Below are 19,404 nucleotides of genomic sequence, written 5' to 3' on the forward strand. Positions count from 1 at the left end.
AGCAGCCCCCCCCCCCTTTGGCCCCAGCCGCTTGGGGCCAAGCTTCACCCTGCGCCAAAACATGGGCCGAGGCTGCCAAAGTCCGCAGGGGCCGGCGCACAGAAGGGGAGAAAAGCTGCTCTCGGCGAGGGTGAATGATTAACCCAGGGCCCAAAGGCCACGGTGAAGGGCTCTGCTCCTGCCTGCCAGGCTCCCTGCCTGTCCCCTCCATCCTGGGACCCCCCCAGGAAAGAGGGTTGGGGGGCTCAGCCCCCAGAAGCACCCAACTCCCTTCGCCCAGCCCACACAGAGAGGGAGCGGCTGCCAGCGACGCTTTTATTGAACTGAAAACGACAGTTACAGCCAAAAAAAAAAAAAAAAAAGTCTTAAATATTAATTTTCAACTTTTTGACATAAAAAGGGCAGGGGGAGGCTCCCGCTGTACCCCCAAGCCCTGCTGGTGTTTGCCCAAGGGGTGGGTTGGGGGCACGTTGAGGTGAAATCCAGATGATTTGGGGGATGCACTTGCAGCCCCCCGACACCTTCAAAGGTCTCCGGTAGCTCTTTAACCACAGCAAAAAACCACCTGGAATCGCTGAAAACTCAAACCACACGCTTTTCCCTGGGGATAGCAACCCGCTCTCCTACCAGCCCAACAGAAGAAGAACAATTAAAAAATAATAATCAGAACTTCTTAGCGAAACTGACTTTTGAAGGATGTGACAAGCAGCCAAACTGGAGCTGGGTTTATTCAACAACAGCTCGGAAAAGCAAAGCAAGATTTTAAACTGGTGGCTGCCTCGATGGCAACGTGAGAGATTGGGGGGGGGGAAAAATACCAGAAATCTTTGGTTTTTTGCATCCAACACCTGCCTGGGGCAGGGGGACGGGCAGGGACGAGCTGCGCTGCGGGAGCAGCATCACCTTTAGGGCTCATTTCCTCCAACCCTTTTACTGGGAGGACTGGAAAGCAGTGGGGAGAGGCTGGTGGCCCCGCAGCAGCGGGGTTTGGCTCGGGGTTCATGATGAATCCTGAGAGCCCACAGCTCCGAGCATCCTTTTGAAACAACGTGAAGCCAAGAAACTGTGTAGAAATATTAAAAAAAAAAAAAACAAACCTAAACAGATTTAAGGAAAGACAGCGCTCCTGTGTAGGAGGCTTAACGGTGGCAACTGGGGGAGCTGGACCCCAAAGACAGCTCTTCCTCCCCGCCGTCACCAGCACCCCGGCTAGAGGAAGAAGAGTTTGTCACGGAGCTGGGTGCTGGGCTCGTGGTGCAGGACCTGCCCCGAGAGAAACGCCAGCTTGTGCGCGTACCTGCACGGGGCAGGGACGCGGATGGTGCCCGGCCAGTTCCAGTACAGGTGACAAAGCTTGAAAGTCAACCTGGGGACAGCGAGAGGACAGGAGAGGAGAGGGGGGGGTTATTAGTGCTCCCCAGCACCCAGGAGCGGGGCTTGGGGGCCGCATCCTGCTCCCTAAGGCAGCGCCGGGCTCTAGCAGCGAGGCCAAACCTGCTCCTGGGGGTGGGTTTTTTTTTTTTATCCGGATTCCACGAGTTAAAGGTCAGGCGCTGCCCGGGCGCTGATAACGCCTGATTGCGCTAATTACCCGGGTGCTGTTTGAGCCCTGGTTGAACCCACAGCACCGCGCCTGCAAGGCCAGCACTGGGCAACGCAGATTTTTTTCTTTATCACGGTGGATTTGATCCACCTCCTCTCCCCCCACCCGCCTCAGAGCCCTCCCAGCTACCCCAGTACAAAGAGCAGGTACCTACCACCCTCCCCACTAACTCCAGCAGACTGTTTTGCATTAAAAAAAAAAAAATTTGGGGGGTCAGAGATGGGGAACCCGCCCTCACCTCTGCAGGTGCTCGCAGCTGAGGTTGGCCGTGTTCAGCACGCAGATGTAGCGCGTGGGGATACTGCAGCCCTGGCGCGAGTGATGGGCCAACAAAAAGAAATCCTGCCTGAAAAGGAGAAAAAAACGTTGGGTTTTTTTTTTGCGCCCCCCATTATTTATTTTTTGGGGCACAAAAGGTGTGGGTTTTTTGCACCCCGGGCAGCTTTCCCCGCTGCCACTCACCAGTCGGAGCTGGTGACAGTGTGGTCGATGACGGTCCCCGGAGGAGGGGAGGCAAATTTCTCTGCTGTCAGGGTGTAGAAATTGGTGCTGATTTGTTTCTGCACCACCACCACCACCATGCTGGGCTGGTAGTTCTCAAAAGCGTCGAAACATTTCTGCATCTGCGGGATCTCGTACTTGAGCACGGTGTCGAGCTGGCTGTCGGACACGCCGTCCCTGTACAACACTATCTTTTGGGGCAAGCAGTGGTTCATCTGGGGAAGCAGAAATTGGGAGAATTTCGTTGTTGTTTTTTTTTTTTCCCCCTCACCGGGCACAGGACTGGTTGGTGGGGGAGGAGACGTGTGCCCTGGCAAGAAGCTCGGCTCACCCGAGGCTCCAGGACAGATTTAAGGCAGGCTGTGAATTCAAGCCACGCTTAAAGCCCCTCCTAGATGCAGCAAATGTGTTTCAAAACAAGTTTTAGGAGGGCTGGCAGGCCAGAGAGAAGACTTTGCACTAATCCTGCCCACGGACAAGCCTTCGGTGAGCAGCAAACCTCCAGCACCCACGGAAGGATGGAAAAATCCCCGGAGCAGGTCCTGGCCCCCCCTCCACGCTGCTTTTCTCACGCTGGGGACAGGGAGAAGAGGCCAGGGCTCAGCAGTTCCACTGGTACCGAGCAGAGGCGTTAACGTGGCGCAAACAAATCCTCGAGGTGGTTCCCACGTTCCCCAGATAAGGGCGAGCGGCTGCGGGCGCCGCATCCAGTCCAAAGGCTGCTGAGGAGGTTTTGTTGGCTCGCACGCGCCGGGGTTGACAGGTTCAGGGTGGTTTTTTCCCCGTTTTGAGCAGACATTAAACCACGGGGAGGGTTGTGGGTTGTTGGTTTTTTTTTTTCCAGCGGGGTTTTGGCCTCACCTCGTGGAAGTGCTGGAGGGCATCGGCCAGGCAGAGGCGGAGGCTGTCGGCGATCTCCTGGTGGGGCATTTGGAAAACCACCCTGGAGTACCACTTGGTGAGGACGCTGGGGACGGAGCGGGGAGAAGCGTCAGGCAGCCCCCCCACCTCTCTCCTCACCACCCGAAATCCACCGAGCTGTTGCCACAACCCAAACCAACCCCGTTTCGGCGCTTTTCCCACCAACGCGGCACCGGCGGAGAGTTCGCTGAGCACAGAAGGCATCAGCTTTGCCCCTTCCTGAAAAAAACGGGACACCCCCACACACACACATCTCCCAGGGTGGGGTGGGAAGAAAATCTTCCCCCCCCTGCCCCGAGACACCACGTACTGATTCATGCTGGCCACGAAGCCGATGACGGAGCGAGCCCCTCTGCTGTGGCAGATGTCCATACCGATCACCATCAGCTGTTTCTTGGGGAGGGGGGGAAAAAAAAAAAAAAAAAATGTCAGACACCTCCAAGCTGCCCTGCCTGGATTCCTCCAGCAGCGGAGGGGCGTTGCAGACACAAAACAGAGACACAGCCCCCAATTCCAGGTGTTTCCTCCACATCCCCAGAGGGAAGGAAGCCCAAGTTGACACCCCCGAGGTCACAAATCGATGGCCCGCCCGTGCCGAGGGGTTTTTGCCCACTTTACCAGGGGGATGTCGACCCCCCAGAGCTCGCCGCCCAGCTTGCAGTTTATCTGCAGCAGGACTTTCTGGACCACGCTCCTCATCTTGCCCGGCTGGCCCACGAGGGACTGCGCGTTGATGACCTGAGAGAGGGGGGAAAGAAAAACAAAATTAAAAAACCAGAAATCCAGGGAAAAGCGAGGCTGGAGATTGCCCACAGCTTCCCCTTCTGCTGAGCTTCTCACCCACCTGGGAGGGCACCGGGATCTGCACGCAGCACAGCTTCTTGACGGCCCCGTACAAATCCTCCCGGTTGGTGGAGATGATGCACAGGAGAAGCTGCACCTTGGCCTGGGGAGGAGCAGAGCACCAGAGGGGGGAATGCGTGGGGGTCTGAGAAGACCCCCCCAAACTGCCCAGCCCTCCCCAGCAGCCACATTAACCCCCTCCCCTGAGTTTCTCTCCTCACCTCGCTACCCAAAACGCTGCGGATTGTCTTGACGTAGGTCTCGATGCGGTCATCCTTCAGCTCGACCAAGGCAGGCTGGCTGATGTGCATGCCGATGGGGCCACAGACGTTCTTCATGGTGGCCACCAAATCCTTCACCAGGTCCTGCAGGCGCTTGGGGTAAACCAGCAACCAGTAATTCATGGTGATCTAAAAGAGAGGGGAGGACAACCCTCGCCTCGGGGCCGGGGCTGCCCAACCACGCGGCTCCTAGCCCCGCAGCACAGCGGGAAATGTGGGGAAGTGGCCCAAAAGGAACCCGAAAGGCACAGAACAACATCCGATTTGTGCAGGCTGGAAGGCTTCAGACACTCTGGGAAAGCAGATGCCACGGCCACGTACCTCTAACCTCCTCAGGAAAAACAGGCTGAAGCATAAAGCCAACGTAAATAAGGGAAGGGTTTTAGCTCGAACAAGCTCGGGCGGGAGCGGGGTGCCAGCACTAAGAAAACCCATCCCAGTTTTCAAACAAGGGGATGTTGTTGCAACAGCCGAGCCACGGGCTCACCGCCGAGATGGAGGCTTCTCGTGTCACCTCCTTGTTCCAGCTCAGGTCCTCGGTGGGGACAAAAGAGCCGTGCCGCAGGTTGATCCTCTCCGTGGGCAGGATTCGGCCCTGGGTCTGAACAGAGAAAAGAACCACGGTCGCTCCGGTGCTGCCCCGTTCCCAGGGAGGGGGAAACTCGGAGCTGAGCACCCCGCAGCCCCTACCCTGTGGATGTCTGTGTCCAGGCTGAGCCCCCAGAGCATCAGCTCCCGCGAGGCCTCGGGGCTGTCCCTGATCCTGCGCAGGAGGGTGGTGAGACGCGTGTAGTGCTGCTGGGGGCTCTGCAGCACCTCCCGCATCACCTCCTGCAGGGGAAGGAGCAGGTTGGGGAAGCCCCCTGGGTGGGATGTTGGGGGGATTTTGAGCTCCCCCACCTCCTCAACAGCGGCTGGCTGGGGCTCAGCTCTTCAAACCGGGCTGGGGTGAGTGGGGCCCAGCAGACACAAACACACTCTGACCTTGACTGTGCGACTGTCCCTCCTTAACTCGGGGATGCCGGTCATGAAGGTGAGCTCCGGCACGAGCAGGATCATGTCCAGAGGACGCTGCAGGGACAGGGACAAGGTATCAGCACCCCAAGGGGGCTGCAAGCGACAGGGGCTGGAGAAGCTGAGAAAAAAATAAGAGGGGTGTGCGTGTCTAATTTCCTGTCCCCAGGTCCCTGAGCCTGGCTCACCCTCCCCTCTGGCGTCTGTTTTTCCCTGGGCCTGTGGATGAGCAGCGGCTGGTCCAGCTCCCTGATAGTGATCCCGTAGGCTTTGCTGGAAAAAACAGCAGGAAATGGCATCAGGAGAGACACTCCTGCTCCCCTACTGGGTCAGAACTGGGCGTCAAGCCCTTCCCCACGGACAGACCCCCTTCCCAAGGGATGCTCCATCCGCTCTCTACCTGTAGTAGTCCACGAAGGTGATCTCCTTGCCGCTGGCCAGGGTGAAACTGTGCCTCGGGGTCTTGTTCCAGTCGATGTCGTCGATGCGGTAGGTGCGGTTGTTGTAGCGGGTGATGACCGTGCTACCCACCACCTGCTTGATGCACTCGTCCTGGAAGCTGCCGAGGCTTTGCTTGTAGATGGCGTGCCTGCGGCGGGGGGAGAGGGACGAGGAGAGACTCAGGGTGATGCTCCCTGCCCGTTCCACCCCCAAAATTAAATCCCTTTTGCCAAACGGCACCCGTGACCCGCAGCCTGGCAGCTGCAGCTGGCACTGCCCTCACCACAAGCCAACCCCAGGCATGTGGCTGCTGGAAAACCACCCTCACCCCTAAAACCGCACCGGGCTCCTGCAGTTTTTTTCTTCCCTTCTCTTACATGAAATTCAGGACGGAATCGCTGCGGATGATTTTGTGGATGGCGTCGACCAAGAGGAAGAGGCCACCGTCCTTCTTCCGGATGCTGACAGAGTATCCCGGCCAAATCTGCAGCCTGTGCCCGGCAAGGGAAGATGCCCAACAGCTCCTGGGTTACAACCGGAGCCGCCCGCACGGCGCTGCCAGAGGAACCGGGCAGCCGTCCCGCTCGCCACAGAGTGCTCCATTTATTTCCCAGCCGGCTGCCAGGTTTTAGCTAATAACCCCTGAATTGCACTGCAGAAAACAGGCGCTCTGAGGTCAGGCTAACCAGAGCTGGGCCAGAGAGCTGACCTGGCAAGGACTGCCCCTTTTCCAGACTGGCGGGGGGGACAGGGACGTCCCCGTCTCGCACCCACGTGCTTGGGCAGCAGCAAGAAAAAAAAAATACGTGTCCAGCACCCACCTGTGATGATGTAATACAGTGGCCTGGGTAGGTTCATAGAAATTTCTCCCAACAAGCTTCATATCTAAGATTCTCATCACCCTAGAAAAGAAAATAAAAGCAGGATGGGCTCAGGCTTGGGAGGGAGGAGGAGGAGGGTTTTTTCTCCTCCCCGGAGCTCAGGGAGGGTCTCTGCTGTCCCTCACCTCCGGAAAACCACGTTGTAAAAGGGGATGCAGAGATCCGAGCTGGGCTCGAGGATTTTGGTTATCTGGATGGTGATGGTGATCTCCTCCCCGTCGCTCCTCCTCTGAACCTTCACGCTGACCTGCTGCAGGGCAAGAGGACTGTTTTACCTGGCACGTGGGGTGAAGAAACCCGGAGCTGGGGGGGCATCCCTGTGCCCCCAAATCGGCCAGAACAGCCCCTGCCCCTGGGGCGGATGGCATCGCTCCCCTCTTGCCTGGGGGAGCAGGATGGGCAGGTAGAGGATGGAGCCATCGAACGCCGTCACGTCCCCCGTCACCGCCCGGTGCTCCTTCAGCATGGCGAAACGCATGTTCCTGCACTCCACCTCGGGGCTGCCGGAGACACCGGGATGCTGCCGCCGCTGGCAACTCCTCAGTCTTTTAACCCTCCCCTGCCTCCCCCCAGCCAGACCCTGCTCAGGACCCCAAAACCACCCCCCGCTCTGAGGGGAAAACGCCAGAGCTCCTTTGCTTTGCTGCCCGCAGGCGCCGTGGCCGCGCCGGCCGCTCCATCTAGTGGCTACTGGGACGGATGGAGAGACACGGAGGGCTCTGCCCCGGGGATACCCCCGCTTCGAGGGGCTGCAGGGGTACCCCCAGCCCTCCATGCCCACACTGATACCTGAAGGTGACGTGGTATTGGTAGACGGCTTCATTCTGGCAGTGGATTTTAACCGAGTTCAGCCCCAGGGGTAAGGGGGTTCCCTTGGCCACTGGCTTTGTCCCCGGTGCCCTAAAAAAGATGGGGCAGAGGCAGGGTGGCCAGCCGTGACCCCGGGCGGTGCTCAGACGCCAAAATATGGGGCTGGGGCTCGCTGACGCTTTGCTTACGGTCTGCTGGCAGCTGGGGGGCTCACTGGGGTGAGCGTGGGCAGCGAGGCGGGCTGGGATCCCGGTGGGTGCAGGCTGGGTGCAGCAGGCACGGCGGTGTTCCTCCCGGGGGGGGCGGGCAGGGCATCCCCTCTGCCTTGCCACAGGATCCTGCATTCCCAGCACAGGCAGAGGTGAACCCCGGGGTGCAAACCCCCAGCCATGGCCCTCCCCACCACACCCCCCGTGCACCCCCTCCTCCACCAGCTGCCTCCCCCCACGCAGCGGGTGCTGCTGCCCAGAGACGCTCAAAACACCAATTTTTGGTGCCGAGGCAGCAGCGGCTCGGTCACACCAGCAGCATCACTTGAAGGACACTTAAACCACCGGCAGGACTCGGGGTCAAGGCAGGAGGGGGGTCAGGGGGCGGGGGGGGACTCACCGCCCGCGCGTGGGGAGCGCCGCCACCCCCTCCTCCTCCTTCGCCGCCGCGCTGGGCTGGGCCAGAGCCTTGACCACGCCGCGGCCTGTGGGAGGGAGAGGCCGTGGTGGTGGAGGGGCCAGGCCGGGAACTCCCGGCCCATCTCCCCGGGCACAACCACCTACCGAGGGGCCAGGTCCCCGTCTCCAGAGAGGGGCAGGGCCGCTCGCCGAGGCCTAGGCTGCAGAGCAGGGCCGAGAGCGGCGTCAGGGAGGGCTGGGCCTTGGGCGGGCCGGGCGGGGCCAGGCGCTGGGCGCGGCCCGGCAGCCCCTGCAGCCTGCCCGGGGGCGCAGCGGCGGGGCCGGGGCCGGGGCCGGGGCTACGCGCGGGCGGGGGCCGGGGCCGCTCCATGGCCGCTCCGTCGAGGCCGCCGCCTTCACCGCCGAGCACGACGCCGCCGCGTCACTGCGCAGGCGCGGCCCCGCCCACCGCCTCTCATTGGGCAGCGCGATTGGCCACGCCCCCTCAATTTGCGGGGAGGCCTGGGGTGGCGTCAGCACCGCGGACAGCGCTCGCGTGTGGGGGCGTGGCTTGCGTGTGAGGGAGGGCGTGGCCTGCGTGTGAGGGAGGGCGTGGCCTGGGCGGGCGGGGGTGTGGCCGGGGCAGGAGCGGGGGCAGCTGCGGTGGGGCTGGGGGGGACAAATGGAGCGGGGCGGCGGGGGGGGGATACGGACACAACAGCAAAGGCTCAAGTGCAGCCCCAGCCCCGCTCTGCCCCCGCGGGGGCCTGCAGGGAGGAGTTGGGTCCGTCATGGATGGTTGGGTGCTGTGTGTGTGTCCGTGTCCCCCCCGCTCTCGACACGCAGCCTCCTGGGCTGTGGTGGGGGCCACTCACTACCCCCCCCCCCCCTCTTCTGCAGCGTGGCTCGGGGAGCCCAGGGCCAACGCTGGTCCCCTGGCAGGTCCCACCTGTCCTGCACCTGGGCACGGAGCCCCTCGGGGTGATCAGCACCCCTCCGCGCAGCCCTGGGCTTGGGGGGGTGGGGGGAGAAGCTGCGGCTCTGCCCACCGAGCCCCGGAACGGTGCAGGGGGGGGGGCCCTCCCCCGGCTTTCCCAAAGCAGCACCGAGCCCAGGGGACAAGGGGGCAGCGCATCGGAGGGCACAGGAGGAGATGGAGCAGCGAAAAAAAAGTTTTTATTCCACCCAAGGCGCATGTCCTGCTCTCCCCAGCGTGTGTGTGCGGCTGCTGGAGAGGCTGGAACACACACCCCCCCGCCACGGTCCCACACAGCCAGAAATCTGTGAGATGAGGGCGGCCACAGCCTCTGCTGGTTTGGCACAGGGAGGGGCAGTGGGTCTAGGGGACAAAACCGGACCCCCCAACCCCACTGCAGGGCCGGGAAGGAGGAGGTAGGAGCCAGCCCTGCACCCACACCTGCAGAAGACACCTCTCCGTGTCCCCAAAGGCAAGGCTGGAGGGGCTGAGGGCAGAGCCGGGGGGGGCTGCAGGGTCCCCGAGCAGTGCAGGGACTGCCCCCACAGGCTGTGGGGGCAGGAGCTGGGCCCCCCCTGGGCTACCGGTGCCGGTGCTCCAGCAAAGCCTCAAAGTCCGGGGAACACACCAGCTTGTGCTTCACATGGCCCAGGACGATCATCTCGCCCGTCCGGTTGTCGCCGATGCCGACGGACACCAGCTCCTTTGTCCAGAGGGGAAAAAAAATGCCCGTGAGCAGCCCCCTCCCACTGGAAACCCTGTGAGCGTGGTGGGAGAAGGGCCGAGGTCCCTGCCCAGGAGATGTGCCCCTCCTGGGGACAAGAGCAGGATCCTTCCCCACCACAACACGCTGCCCAGTTCACTGGGGGCCAGCACGAGCCCATCAGGGACTATCTTGGGTGCCCAGTTCCCCCCCCCCGCCTCCGCCACATACCTGCAGGAAGGAGCAGGGGGTCCCCATGGTCACATCCAGGGTCACCTTGCCCAGCACCAGCTGCACCTTCCCTGACTTGCGGATGAGCAGTTTCCCCACCTGCCCCTCGGGGAGGTCGGCCAGGGTGCAGATATTCTCCGCCTGCTTCGCCTCCTGCCGAGGGACACGGCGGGATTTGGAGGGTGGGGGGACACACACACACATCCCCACGCTGTCCCCCGTTCCCCTCCACACTCAGCCCTCACCTGGCTCTTCTCTTGCTTCACCACCACCATCTGTCCTTCCTCGTTTTGCAGCTCCGTTTTGATGGGTTTGGTGTCCTGGGTGGGCGGCTGCCCGGGCAGCGTGTCGGGCAGCTGCAGGAAGAGCAGCTCCTCCTCCGCCGACAAGCTCAGGCGCTGCAGCAGCTCGGCCACCGAGACATCCCGGGGAAAACCGGGGGGGCCCTTGGTTTGCGCCGGCTTGGCTGGGGGATCCTCATCGCACGGTTCTTCTTTTACTGGTGAGAAGCAGAGGGGTGGGCACGGGGAGGGTGGGCAGCCCCCCCCCCGAGCCCCTCCCCACTGGGATCCTCGCCCACCCCAGCGCACCTTTCACTGCCGGCGGGTCCAGCTCCATCTTCTCCTCCTTGGGGACAGGCAGCCAGGACTGGGAGTCCTCCTGCTCCGTCGCCTCCTCCTTGAAGAGCCAGCCCGAGTGGGCCAGCGGCAGCTGCACCGGCTTGTTACGGATGTCGTTCTTCAGCCCCGGGTCATCGAGGAACTGCGGGGACGGGAGAGGGGGACGCTCAGCGCCAGCCTGGTGGCACCCACCAAAGCCACCCCCCGCCCCGGCCTCACTCACTCACATCGTCCTTCTGCAGCATCCGTAGGATTTGCTTCGTCTCCTCATCCGTCTCCCTCTTCTCCTTCTTGATGTTGATGATGTGGGAAGGGCCGAAGTCCGACATATCCACTGACTTGTCCCAGCAGCCTGTTGGGGAGAGGGGAGCAGCCCGGGGGTGAGCCCTGACTCAGGCGGGACAACCCCAAGACGCCCCCCGCAATAGGGAAAGCGCGGGGGGTGGGGGGGCAGCTCCCGTTACCTCTCTTCTTCATCATTTCAGCAGGGCCCTGCTCAAAGATGGAGTGGGACTGGATAACCTCGGGCCGGCCCCGGCCCCGGCCGTGCCCATCGCGCTGCCGGTCCCGGTCCCGCTCCTTCTTCTCCTTCTTGACGGTGACGTCCTCTCTGGGCCTGGGGAGGTGGCCTGTCCCTCTCACCCCTGTCCCCTTCACCCCTGTCCCCTGCCACCCTCACCACTGTCCCCTTCCACTCTCATCCGTGTCCCCCTCACCCCTGTCCCCTTCCATTCTCACCCCTGTCCCCCTCCGCCCTGTCCCACTCACTCCCACCCCTTCACCCCTGTCCCCTTCACCCTTGACACCTTCACCCCTGTCCCCTGCCACCCCCTGGGCAGCGAGTTCCCTTCTCACGCCATGTTTTGCCCCCCCAAGACCCCAACGCGCAGGTACCCGCCGGCAAACCCGCTTCCACACCCCACAAAAACGCTTACGAGGCCACTTACTCTTCCTTGATCTTCCTGCTAATTATGTTGGGGGTGAAGGTTTTCTGCAAACGAGAGCAGAGGGACAAGTCACTGCACGAGCAGAGATAAGCAACAGAAACTGGCCGCAGGGCTGGGGGGGGCGGCTGGGGACCCGGACACGTCCCGCACGGACCAGCTCCCCGAAACCCCACGTGCTGCCGCTCCTGGGGTCCCTCCTACGCCATGAGGGTCCCCAAAAGCCTCCGTACCCCAAGCGGTGGGGTAGGACATGGCGTCACCCTGAAAAGGTCAGTTTTGGGGGAGCCTCGCCCCCCCCCCCCCCCCCAACCCCACACACTCACCTTCTTTACCCCACCCAGGGTGAGGTCTCGGGAGCGGATGGAGGGCAGGCGCCCGGGGGTGAGGGGGGGGGCGGCCGGGCGCCTCCCGAGCAGCCCCCGTGTCCCGGGGAGCCCCGGCCGCAGGCTGCCCGGCGAGCCGGTGTCACCCGAGCCCCCCTCCGCCATCCTCGGCCTGGCCCTGCCTGGGGAGGGGGACACACGGTCAAGGACACCCCCCCAGGACACTGCACAGGGGGTTCAGCGCCCCCCCCCCCCCCCCCCAGGGTCCACTTGTGCACCCCACCCCGGAGGACTCACCCTCCCCCCGATATGCACCCCCCAGGAACACACCTGCACCCCCCTCCCCAGGGGGGTCTCCCCACTAAACGGGGGTCATCACACCCCCTTCCCCAGGGGGTGTCCGTCCCCCCCTTAAACAGGGCTCATTCACACCTCTCTGCCCAAGGGGGGTCACCTCCCCGCACCCCTAAATAGGGTCTGTTCGCACCCCTCTCCCCAGGGGATCACCCCCCCATGCACCCCCAAACACATCCAAACCCCGCTCCCCAGGGGCTCATCCCCCCCATACACCCCCAAACTGGGCTCACTCGTACCCCCTTCTCCAGGGGGCTCAGCCCCCCCACCCCCAGGACCCACTCGCACCCCCCCTCCCCATATGCTCACCCCCCCATACACCCTCCAACAGGGCCCACTCGCATCCCCCACTCCAGGGGGCTCAGGCCCCCCCTTTCACCCCCCAGAACCCACCCGCACCCCCCTCCCCACAGTGCTCCCCCCCCCATACACCCCCCAGCAGGAGCCACTCGCACCCCCCTCCCCAGGGGCTCACCCCCGCCGTACACCCCCAAAACCGAGGCCCCCTAGCGCTCCCCTCCCCAGGGCGCTCAACGTCCCCCCCCAAACCCACCCGGCCCCAACCTGGGGCCGCTCCCCCCCCCGCACCCCCCCGCCACGCCACCCCTTAACCTGCCCAGGCAGCCACCGGCTCGCAGCCCCACTGCGCATGCGCGAACTACGACCCCCCGCCCCGCGACCTGCCCGGAAAGACGCCGTTGCCGCCATCTTGCTTAAGGGCGCGCGGGCGCCCTCCGAGGATCCGCCATCTTTGTGCTTGGCACCGCCCGGCCCCGTGTGGAAGGTGGCGGCGCCATCTTTGTAGCGGGCAATGCCCGGCTTTTGAGACTGGGCACAGTGGGCGGGATGGAGGGGGGGGCGCTGGGAAAAGGGGGGATCACTCACCCCTTCGTTTGAACACCCCCCCCCCCCGGCTGCCTGGGCTGCAGTCACCCCCCCAGGATCCCCTCTGGGGGGGGGGGACACACACACAAGGAGGCCGCAGCCCCACAGACACCCCACACACTCGGAGGTTTGGGGGGCAATGAGATTTTTCGGGGTGCTCGCCCCCCGCAAAAAAAACCAACCCTTGCCCACCCCCAGACAAGGGTGTCTCCCACATCACCAGCAACAAACCACCAAGCCCCCCCCCCCCCCCCCCCATTTCCCACGGGGGTCCCGTGTGGGTGCAGCATCCCCACCCCCCCTGCAGCCAGTGCACCCCATTTGGGGGGATAACGGGGATGTCCCCACCCCCGGCACCACCGGGACAACCCCCCCCCCCACCACCCAAACCCCAAAATGGGGGGGCTCGGGCAGGAGCTACCCACCCACCACCCACCAGCTGCACCCACAGCCACCCCCTCGCCTCCATCACCTGACGCCGCACACAACCCGCCACCCGATTGGCAGAACAAGCTGGTTTTTTTTTTTTTTCCTCCCCCCCTTCTCCGAGCCGCTTAGATATATATTTTTCCTTTTTTTTTTTTTTTTTTTAATTTTTTTTTTTTTTTTATTCCCTCCTCTGGAGGGTGTTTGCTATTTCCGAGCTGGCTGGGAGGATCCCAGTCGCAGCAGCCGCAGGCAGCAGCGCGGCATCGCCGGGTACCGCCGCCACCGCGTTCTCACCGGCACCGTCTCCCCTTCCCGCTCAGCTCGGCCCCGCCGGGGCTGCCTGCCCTGCCTTGCCCTGCCTTGCCTTGCCCTGCTGCCCCCCCAGCATCCCACCGCTCCCCGGCAGCCCCCCGGCACGGCCAGGTAAGGGCCTCACCGGCACCGTGCTACGGGCAACCGGGAGCCTTCGACCTCCCAAATGGCATCGGCTGAGCCTTGGCAGGGGGTTGTTTTTTGGAAGGGGGGGGAGACAGGGACACACACGGGGTGCATGGGGACACGGGGGACAGTCACAATCCGGCCGTGAAGCTCCCGGTGCAGGATGAAGCCCTTGTGCCAACACCGGGCACGGGAACGGAGCCACGGGCTGGCACGTTGTCCCCAAAGCGGTGACCTTCTGCTCTGCCTGAGGGTGATGCCGATGGACGGGGGGTGCACGTGGGGTGACACCCGGCTTGTGGGGGGCTACCTGACCCTAAGGGGGTGCCTGCAAGGGGAGGGGGGGGGTGGTGGCGAGGCTGGGGGTGCGCGGTGCGGCTCGCTGCAGGGCTGCGGGGGCAAGCGAGCGCCCTGCCGTGGGTTGCCGGCGTGTGCTGCGCTTGCCCGCTGGCACCCCTGGCTCTGCGCACACGCCCGGGGGGGGCCACTCGTGACCGTGGGAGCGTGCCCACGCGCGGGGTGGATGTACCCGGTGGTGTTCGCACCGACACGGCGGTGGTGGATGGGATGGAGCGGGGGGTGTGGGTGTGTGAGCCACCCCCTGAGTGTGGGTGCGGGGGGGGGGGGGGGGGGGCGGTGGGTGCGTTGGGTGCCCGCCGTGGCCACTGCTGCTCCTTGCAGGGCTTGCACTAACCCTGGGGTCCTGTATCAGCATGCAGGGTGGGGGGGGACACCCCTTTACCCCCTCCCGCCACCTTCTCAGCAGGAGGATGCCCCCGACACGCATCCCCCACCCTGGGGTGCAAAGCCTCCCCCCCCCCGGCACCCACCCGGCAGAGCGGTTTCCCACAGAAAGGGAGAAGGGGAGGGGGTGAGCGCAGCCCTGGCTACGGGGAAACTGAGGCACGGGCCAGGGCAAAGGCGGATCCAGCTTTTCCAGTGCCAGCCGCCCGCGTGCACCCCTCCCCGCTCCCAGCACTCCCTCCGCTCCCCTTGTTTTTCTTTCCCCACCCGGTGTTGAGCAAACCCCGAAACACCCGCTGGCGGGGAGCCGGGGCCCCGCGGCACCCCGGGGAGGTGTGTGTGTGTTGGGGGGGGGTTAGTGGAGGAAGGGGGGGGTAGAGCTGCTTCCCGAACGGGCTTGTTCCCTGCTTCCCGCTGCCTGCTCCTGCCTGCGTTGCCTATTCCTGGCTGCCGGCCGCTTTTCCACCCCGGTGCCATCTGCTCCGCCGCGGGGGCCACCGGCGCGGGCGGTTGGTTGCCCGCCTGGCAGCTGCCACCGTGGGCAGCGGGCACCCCCGCCGTGCTCAGCAACACCCCCCCCCCCCATCCCCTACACCCCGTCCCCTACACTCCCCCTCCTTTCCCCCAAACCCCTGCTCTGCCCGCAGGAGCTCAGCCCCTCCGGCCATGGAGCTGCTTTCCACCCCCAAAAATATCGAAATCAACAACATCACCTGCGATTCCTTCCGTATCTCCTGGGCCATGGAGAAGGGCGACCTGGAGAGGGTCACCCACTACTTCATCGACCTCAACAAGAAGGAGAACAAGAACTCCAACAAGTTCAAGCATCGGGTGAGCCCGGGGGGGGGCCGGGAGAGGGCTGGGGGGGTGTGTGGGTGGGTGGGATGCGGGATCCCCCCATCCAGGGAGAGGAGAGAGGGTTTTTAGGGGAGAAAACAGGGTTACACCCACTCCCACGCTGATTAGGGGCCAAATTCCCCCGCGGGACACGGCTGGTGGAGGGGATCGGGATGGGGATTGGGGTGTGCCCGATCCCCCCCCGCCTCTGCCAGAGCCCCCGCGGGGGAGCGGAGCCACAAACCGCTCGCGCTCCCCCTCCCCTCGGATGCGAGTCACTAATTCAGGACGTTTTTAGCAGCGCGGTTGCCAGGGTGATGCTATTTAATGTTTAACATTATTTTTTTTCTCCTCCCCAATAATAAGGGGTGGGGGGTGGGATTTTTTTTTTTTTTTTTTTTTTTTTCTCCCCTGTGTCTCCCGACTTCAGCATCCGCCGTTGCCACAGAAACGTCTCTGCACTGCGGTGCTGCTCGGTGGCCTATTGACACCACGAGATGCCACTGGGAGCGGGGGGTCCCCAAGACCTCTCGGGGGGTGTGTGTGTGTGGGGGGGACACCCTGTGCCCTCCATCCCAGCAGCGGCTTTGCTGGGACGTAACTGGGGCCGGTGCAGGCAGCCGGGGGAGGAGGGAGCTGGGTGGCGGGGGAGCAGCTGCTTTGGGGGCGTCAGGCCCCGGTGTGTTGTACCCCGGGGGATAGAGCAGGGATGCGGGAAAAGGGGTTGGGACACACACACACACACACACCCCCGTCCCGCCTGACCCTCGCCCTTTGGCACAGGATGTCCCCACCAAACTGGTGGCCAAAGCGGTGCCGCTGCCCATGACGGTGCGGGGCCACTGGTTCCTGAGCCCCCGCACCGAGTACAGCGTGGCCGTGCAGACGGCGGTGAAGCAAAGCGACGGCGAGTACCTGGTGTCCGGCTGGAGCGAGACCGTGGAGTTTTGCACCGGGGGTGAGCGCGGTGGTGGTGGTGGTGGTGGTGGTGGTGGAGGGCGGAAGGCTGAGCCACCGGGAAACCGTGGGGCCCCCCACGGGAAACCGGGAGGACGGGGGCGATGCCGGGAGCTTGCACAAGCCGGGCCGGTTGGAGCGGCAGCTGATGAGTGGGAGGCGGGAGGCGCGGGGACGCGGGGGCTGCGGGCGGGGATGGGCTGCCAGGGGGGATGGAGACGCCCTGATGTCCCCGTCCCCCGTCCCCAGACTACGCCAAGGAGCACTTGGCCCAGCTGCAGGAGAAAGCCGAGCTGATCGCCGGCCGCATGCTGCGCTTCTCCGTCTTCTACCGCAACCAGCACAAGGAGTATTTCCAGCACGTCAGGTACCCGTCCCCTGTCCCCAATTTCCCACCCTGGGGCCACCCGGTTCTCACCGGGACCGTGTCCCCTGACCCTCTGTGTGTGTGTGTGTGTGTGTGTGTGTGTGTGTCCCTCCTCCTCCTCCTCCTCCTCCTCCTCCTCCTCCTCGCCCCGGTCCCCACGCGCAGGATGCACTGCGGGAACGTGATGAAACCGTCGCTGAAGGACAACAGCGGCAGTCACGGTTCGCCCACCAGCGGGATGCTGCACGGCATCTTCTTCAGCTGCAACACCGAATTCAACACCGGGCAGCCCCCCCAGGACTCGCCCTACGGTCGTTACCGTTTCCAGATCCCGGCTCAACGCCTCTTCAACCCCAACACCAACCTCTACTTCGCGGACTTCTACTGCATGTACACCGCCTACCACTACGTCGTCCTGGTTCTGGCGCCCAAGGGTTCCTCGGGGGATCTCTTCTGCCGGGAGCGTCTACCCCAACTGGACATTTCCTCCAACAAGTTCCTGACGTGCTGCGTGGAGGAGGGCGAGCTGGTGTACCGCCATGCCCAGGACAGCATCCTGGAGGTCATATACACCGAGCCGGTGGACCTCAGCCTCGGCGTGCTGGGGGAGATCAGCGGGCACCAGCTGATGAGCCTTTCCACCGCCAACGCCAAAAAGGACCCCAGCTGCAAGACGTGCAACATCAGCGTGGGGCGTTAAGGGTGGGACGCGGGCAGGGCCGGGGAGGGGGACGGGCGCCCGCTGCGGGGGCTTCTCCCACGGACGCTGCTGGGTGGAGGATCCGGCTGGGTGCGGGGGACCCGGCTGGTGGAAAGAGCGGCGTTGCCTGGGCCTCTGCCCGCCCGGGGAAGGAGCCTGCGGGACGCTCGCCCAGCGTGGAGGCAGAGCCCACGCCGCGCTGCGCCCCGAGGGAGGAAGCCTTCGTCTCCTGGACTGGCCGACCAGCATCATCCTCGCTGGCGTGAGCCCCGCGCTCTGCCCTCCGCCGCGCAGCCGCTGCGGGACCCCCCTTCCTCCTCCGGCCTCCCCCGCATCCCCCCAACCCCTTGACCCCCTTTCCCACCCCACCGGCGGCGCAGCTCCCGGGGAGCCCCGGCCCTGCCAACCGGGACTGGGGCTCCCCGCTCAACCCCAGGGGGGGTTCTACAGAGAGGCTGGAAGCGCCCCCCCAACCCCTCACCCCGGTTTTTTGAACTGCTCCCCGGGGGTTTAGAGGGGTGCTGGGACAGGGATCGCCCCCCCCCCCCCCCCCTCACCGCGTTCCCCCCCCCCCCCCCCAGCTCCCGCCGGCGCCGCTTCGGGGCTGCAAGTCGTGGTGCGCGTGTCCGCAGTGGTGTTGGGGGGGGACGACGCGGTGTCCCCCCCCCTCCGTGTCGTGCAGCGCTGTGCCGTGTTCGCTCTCTGCTCTAGCCGTCGCTCTGCCGTCCAAATCCCCGGCCCCACGGCCCAGGAGGCAGCCGGAGAAGCTGGGGTGGGGGGAACAGACCTGACACCCCCTCCCCTCCCCATCACCCCGTTCCCCTTCCGCCCCCCCCAAGCCCCCTTCCCCTCTTTTCGCTGCCCCCCGCATGAGCCGTCGGCAGCATGGCGCTTGCGTGCCGGCCCCCGCGGGCTGCCCGCTCCCCGTCTCTGTGTATCCGATGCACGCTGTAACGGTAGAAGAGAACAACACCCCCCCCCCCCCCCCGTTTTCCCTGTCCCCGTGCCCCCCCCCAACACCCCCTCACCCCGAGCATCCCTGTGCTGTGCTGGCGGTGTATCAATAAACTGTGTGCGGTCGCCACCGGCCGTGTCACGCGCCTCTGTCCCCCCCCTCCCTGATGGGACCTGGGGTGGTGGCTCCAGACCCCCCCGATTAGCTTGGGGAGGGGTGGGGGGGGAGGAATAGGGCTAGGGTGGGGGGGACAGGGTGACACGGACGCTGCAGCAGCCTGGGCACAACCACGGGCACCCTCCTGCCTGGCCACCGAGGCCTGGGGTCGGCACCCCCTCGCCCGTCACCAAGGCTGCGAAAATTTCTGGATGCAAAGCCCCTGGTGCCCGTCACCCGCCCATCTGGGCACCGCCCAGCCCACGCCGACGTGTCCCCAGCGTCCCACCACGTCCCCACGCAGCCACCGTGTCCCCACGCAGCCGCCGCACGGGACCGAGGAGGGGACACGGGCTGTGGTGCCGAGGCCAAGGTGGCCACAGGGACCCGGGTTGTGGCCCCACTGGCCATCTGCTGCAGGTGTGACGTGGGGACGCCGTGGGGACATGGTGGCTGCTTGGGGTCGCGGTGGCTTTGCGGGGACGTGGTGGCTTTGTGGGGATGTGGTGGGGAAGCGGTGGCTGCGTGGGGACGGGGTGGCTGTGTGGGGATGTGGCTGCATGGGGACATGGTGGCTGCGTGGTGACGTGGTGGCTTTGTGGGCACATGGTGGCTGTGTGGGGACGTGGTGGCTTTGTGGGGATGTGGTGGGGATGCAGTGGCTGCGTGGGGACATGGTGGCTGCGTGGTGACATGGTGGCTTTGTGGGGATGTGGTGGGGTCATGGTGGCTGCGTGGGGATGTGGCTGCGTGGGGACACGGTGGCTGCGTGGGGACATGGTGGCTGTGTGGGCACATGGTGGCTTTGTGGGGACGTGGTGGCTGCGGCACGTGGCACCCACCCGCCCCGTGCCGAGGGAACCGCCTGGTGATGGGGGA

General features: G+C 64.6%; 3 protein-coding genes across 3 annotated transcripts; 1 reads left to right on the forward strand and 2 right to left on the reverse strand.

Annotated features, from left to right (window-relative positions):
* Window positions 1–410: 410 nt before the first annotated feature.
* On the reverse strand, window positions 411–8,382 carry PIWIL2 (piwi like RNA-mediated gene silencing 2). Its single transcript, XM_074928358.1, has 22 exons — window positions 8,324–8,382; window positions 8,069–8,220; window positions 7,905–7,989; window positions 7,484–7,633; window positions 7,275–7,385; window positions 6,868–6,985; window positions 6,611–6,735; window positions 6,426–6,506; window positions 5,982–6,095; window positions 5,564–5,752; window positions 5,352–5,436; window positions 5,134–5,220; window positions 4,840–4,980; window positions 4,637–4,750; window positions 4,090–4,278; window positions 3,870–3,971; window positions 3,644–3,763; window positions 3,336–3,418; window positions 2,966–3,071; window positions 2,066–2,319; window positions 1,842–1,949; window positions 411–1,366 (listed from the first exon to the last, which is right to left on the reverse strand). The coding sequence occupies exons 1-22, from the start codon at window positions 8,380–8,382 to the stop codon at window positions 1,210–1,212; spliced, it is 2,730 nt and encodes a 909-aa protein (XP_074784459.1). The 3' UTR covers window positions 411–1,209.
* Window positions 8,383–9,062: 680 nt separating this feature from the next.
* POLR3D (RNA polymerase III subunit D) lies at window positions 9,063–12,705 on the reverse strand. The gene is made up of 9 exons (XM_074928502.1): window positions 12,670–12,705; window positions 11,704–11,881; window positions 11,381–11,424; window positions 10,898–11,049; window positions 10,661–10,785; window positions 10,404–10,575; window positions 10,059–10,312; window positions 9,814–9,966; window positions 9,063–9,582 (listed from the first exon to the last, which is right to left on the reverse strand). Exons 2-9 carry the CDS (start codon window positions 11,866–11,868, stop codon window positions 9,460–9,462), a joined length of 1,188 nt encoding a protein of 395 aa, XP_074784603.1. The 5' UTR covers window positions 11,869–11,881; window positions 12,670–12,705; the 3' UTR covers window positions 9,063–9,459.
* Window positions 12,706–13,624: 919 nt separating this feature from the next.
* PHYHIP (phytanoyl-CoA 2-hydroxylase interacting protein) lies at window positions 13,625–17,509 on the forward strand. Its single transcript, XM_074928549.1, has 5 exons — window positions 13,625–13,794; window positions 15,201–15,384; window positions 16,174–16,348; window positions 16,597–16,714; window positions 16,880–17,509. The coding sequence occupies exons 2-5, from the start codon at window positions 15,220–15,222 to the stop codon at window positions 17,412–17,414; spliced, it is 993 nt and encodes a 330-aa protein (XP_074784650.1). The 5' UTR covers window positions 13,625–13,794; window positions 15,201–15,219; the 3' UTR covers window positions 17,415–17,509.
* Window positions 17,510–19,404: the final 1,895 nt, after the last annotated feature.

Source organism: Athene noctua, chromosome 28, assembly GCF_965140245.1.
Source record: "Athene noctua chromosome 28, bAthNoc1.hap1.1, whole genome shotgun sequence".
In the NCBI taxonomy this organism is placed as follows: Eukaryota; Metazoa; Chordata; class Aves; order Strigiformes; family Strigidae; genus Athene; species Athene noctua.

Coding starts and splice junctions, on each gene's coding strand:
- PIWIL2 (XM_074928358.1), bottom strand. CDS start 8,382: ATGAGAGGCGGTGGGCGGGGCCGCGCCTGCGCAGTGACGCGGCGGCGT. Junction 7,990..8,068: donor GACGGGGACCTGGCCCCTCG/GTAGGTGGTTGT, acceptor TCCCTCCCACAG/GCCGCGGCGTGGTCAAGGCT. Junction 6,736..6,867: donor TGCCCATCCTGCTCCCCCAG/GCAAGAGGGGAG, acceptor CTTGCCCTGCAG/CAGGTCAGCGTGAAGGTTCA.
- POLR3D (XM_074928502.1), bottom strand. CDS start 11,868: ATGGCGGAGGGGGGCTCGGGTGACACCGGCTCGCCGGGCAGCCTGCGG. Junction 11,050..11,380: donor AGCAGGAAGATCAAGGAAGA/GTAAGTGGCCTC, acceptor CCACCTCCCCAG/GCCCAGAGAGGACGTCACCG. Junction 10,313..10,403: donor GGACCCGCCGGCAGTGAAAG/GTGCGCTGGGGT, acceptor GCTTCTCACCAG/TAAAAGAAGAACCGTGCGAT.
- PHYHIP (XM_074928549.1), top strand. CDS start 15,220: ATGGAGCTGCTTTCCACCCCCAAAAATATCGAAATCAACAACATCACC. Junction 16,349..16,596: donor CGTGGAGTTTTGCACCGGGG/GTGAGCGCGGTG, acceptor CCCCGTCCCCAG/ACTACGCCAAGGAGCACTTG. Junction 16,715..16,879: donor GAGTATTTCCAGCACGTCAG/GTACCCGTCCCC, acceptor CCCCACGCGCAG/GATGCACTGCGGGAACGTGA.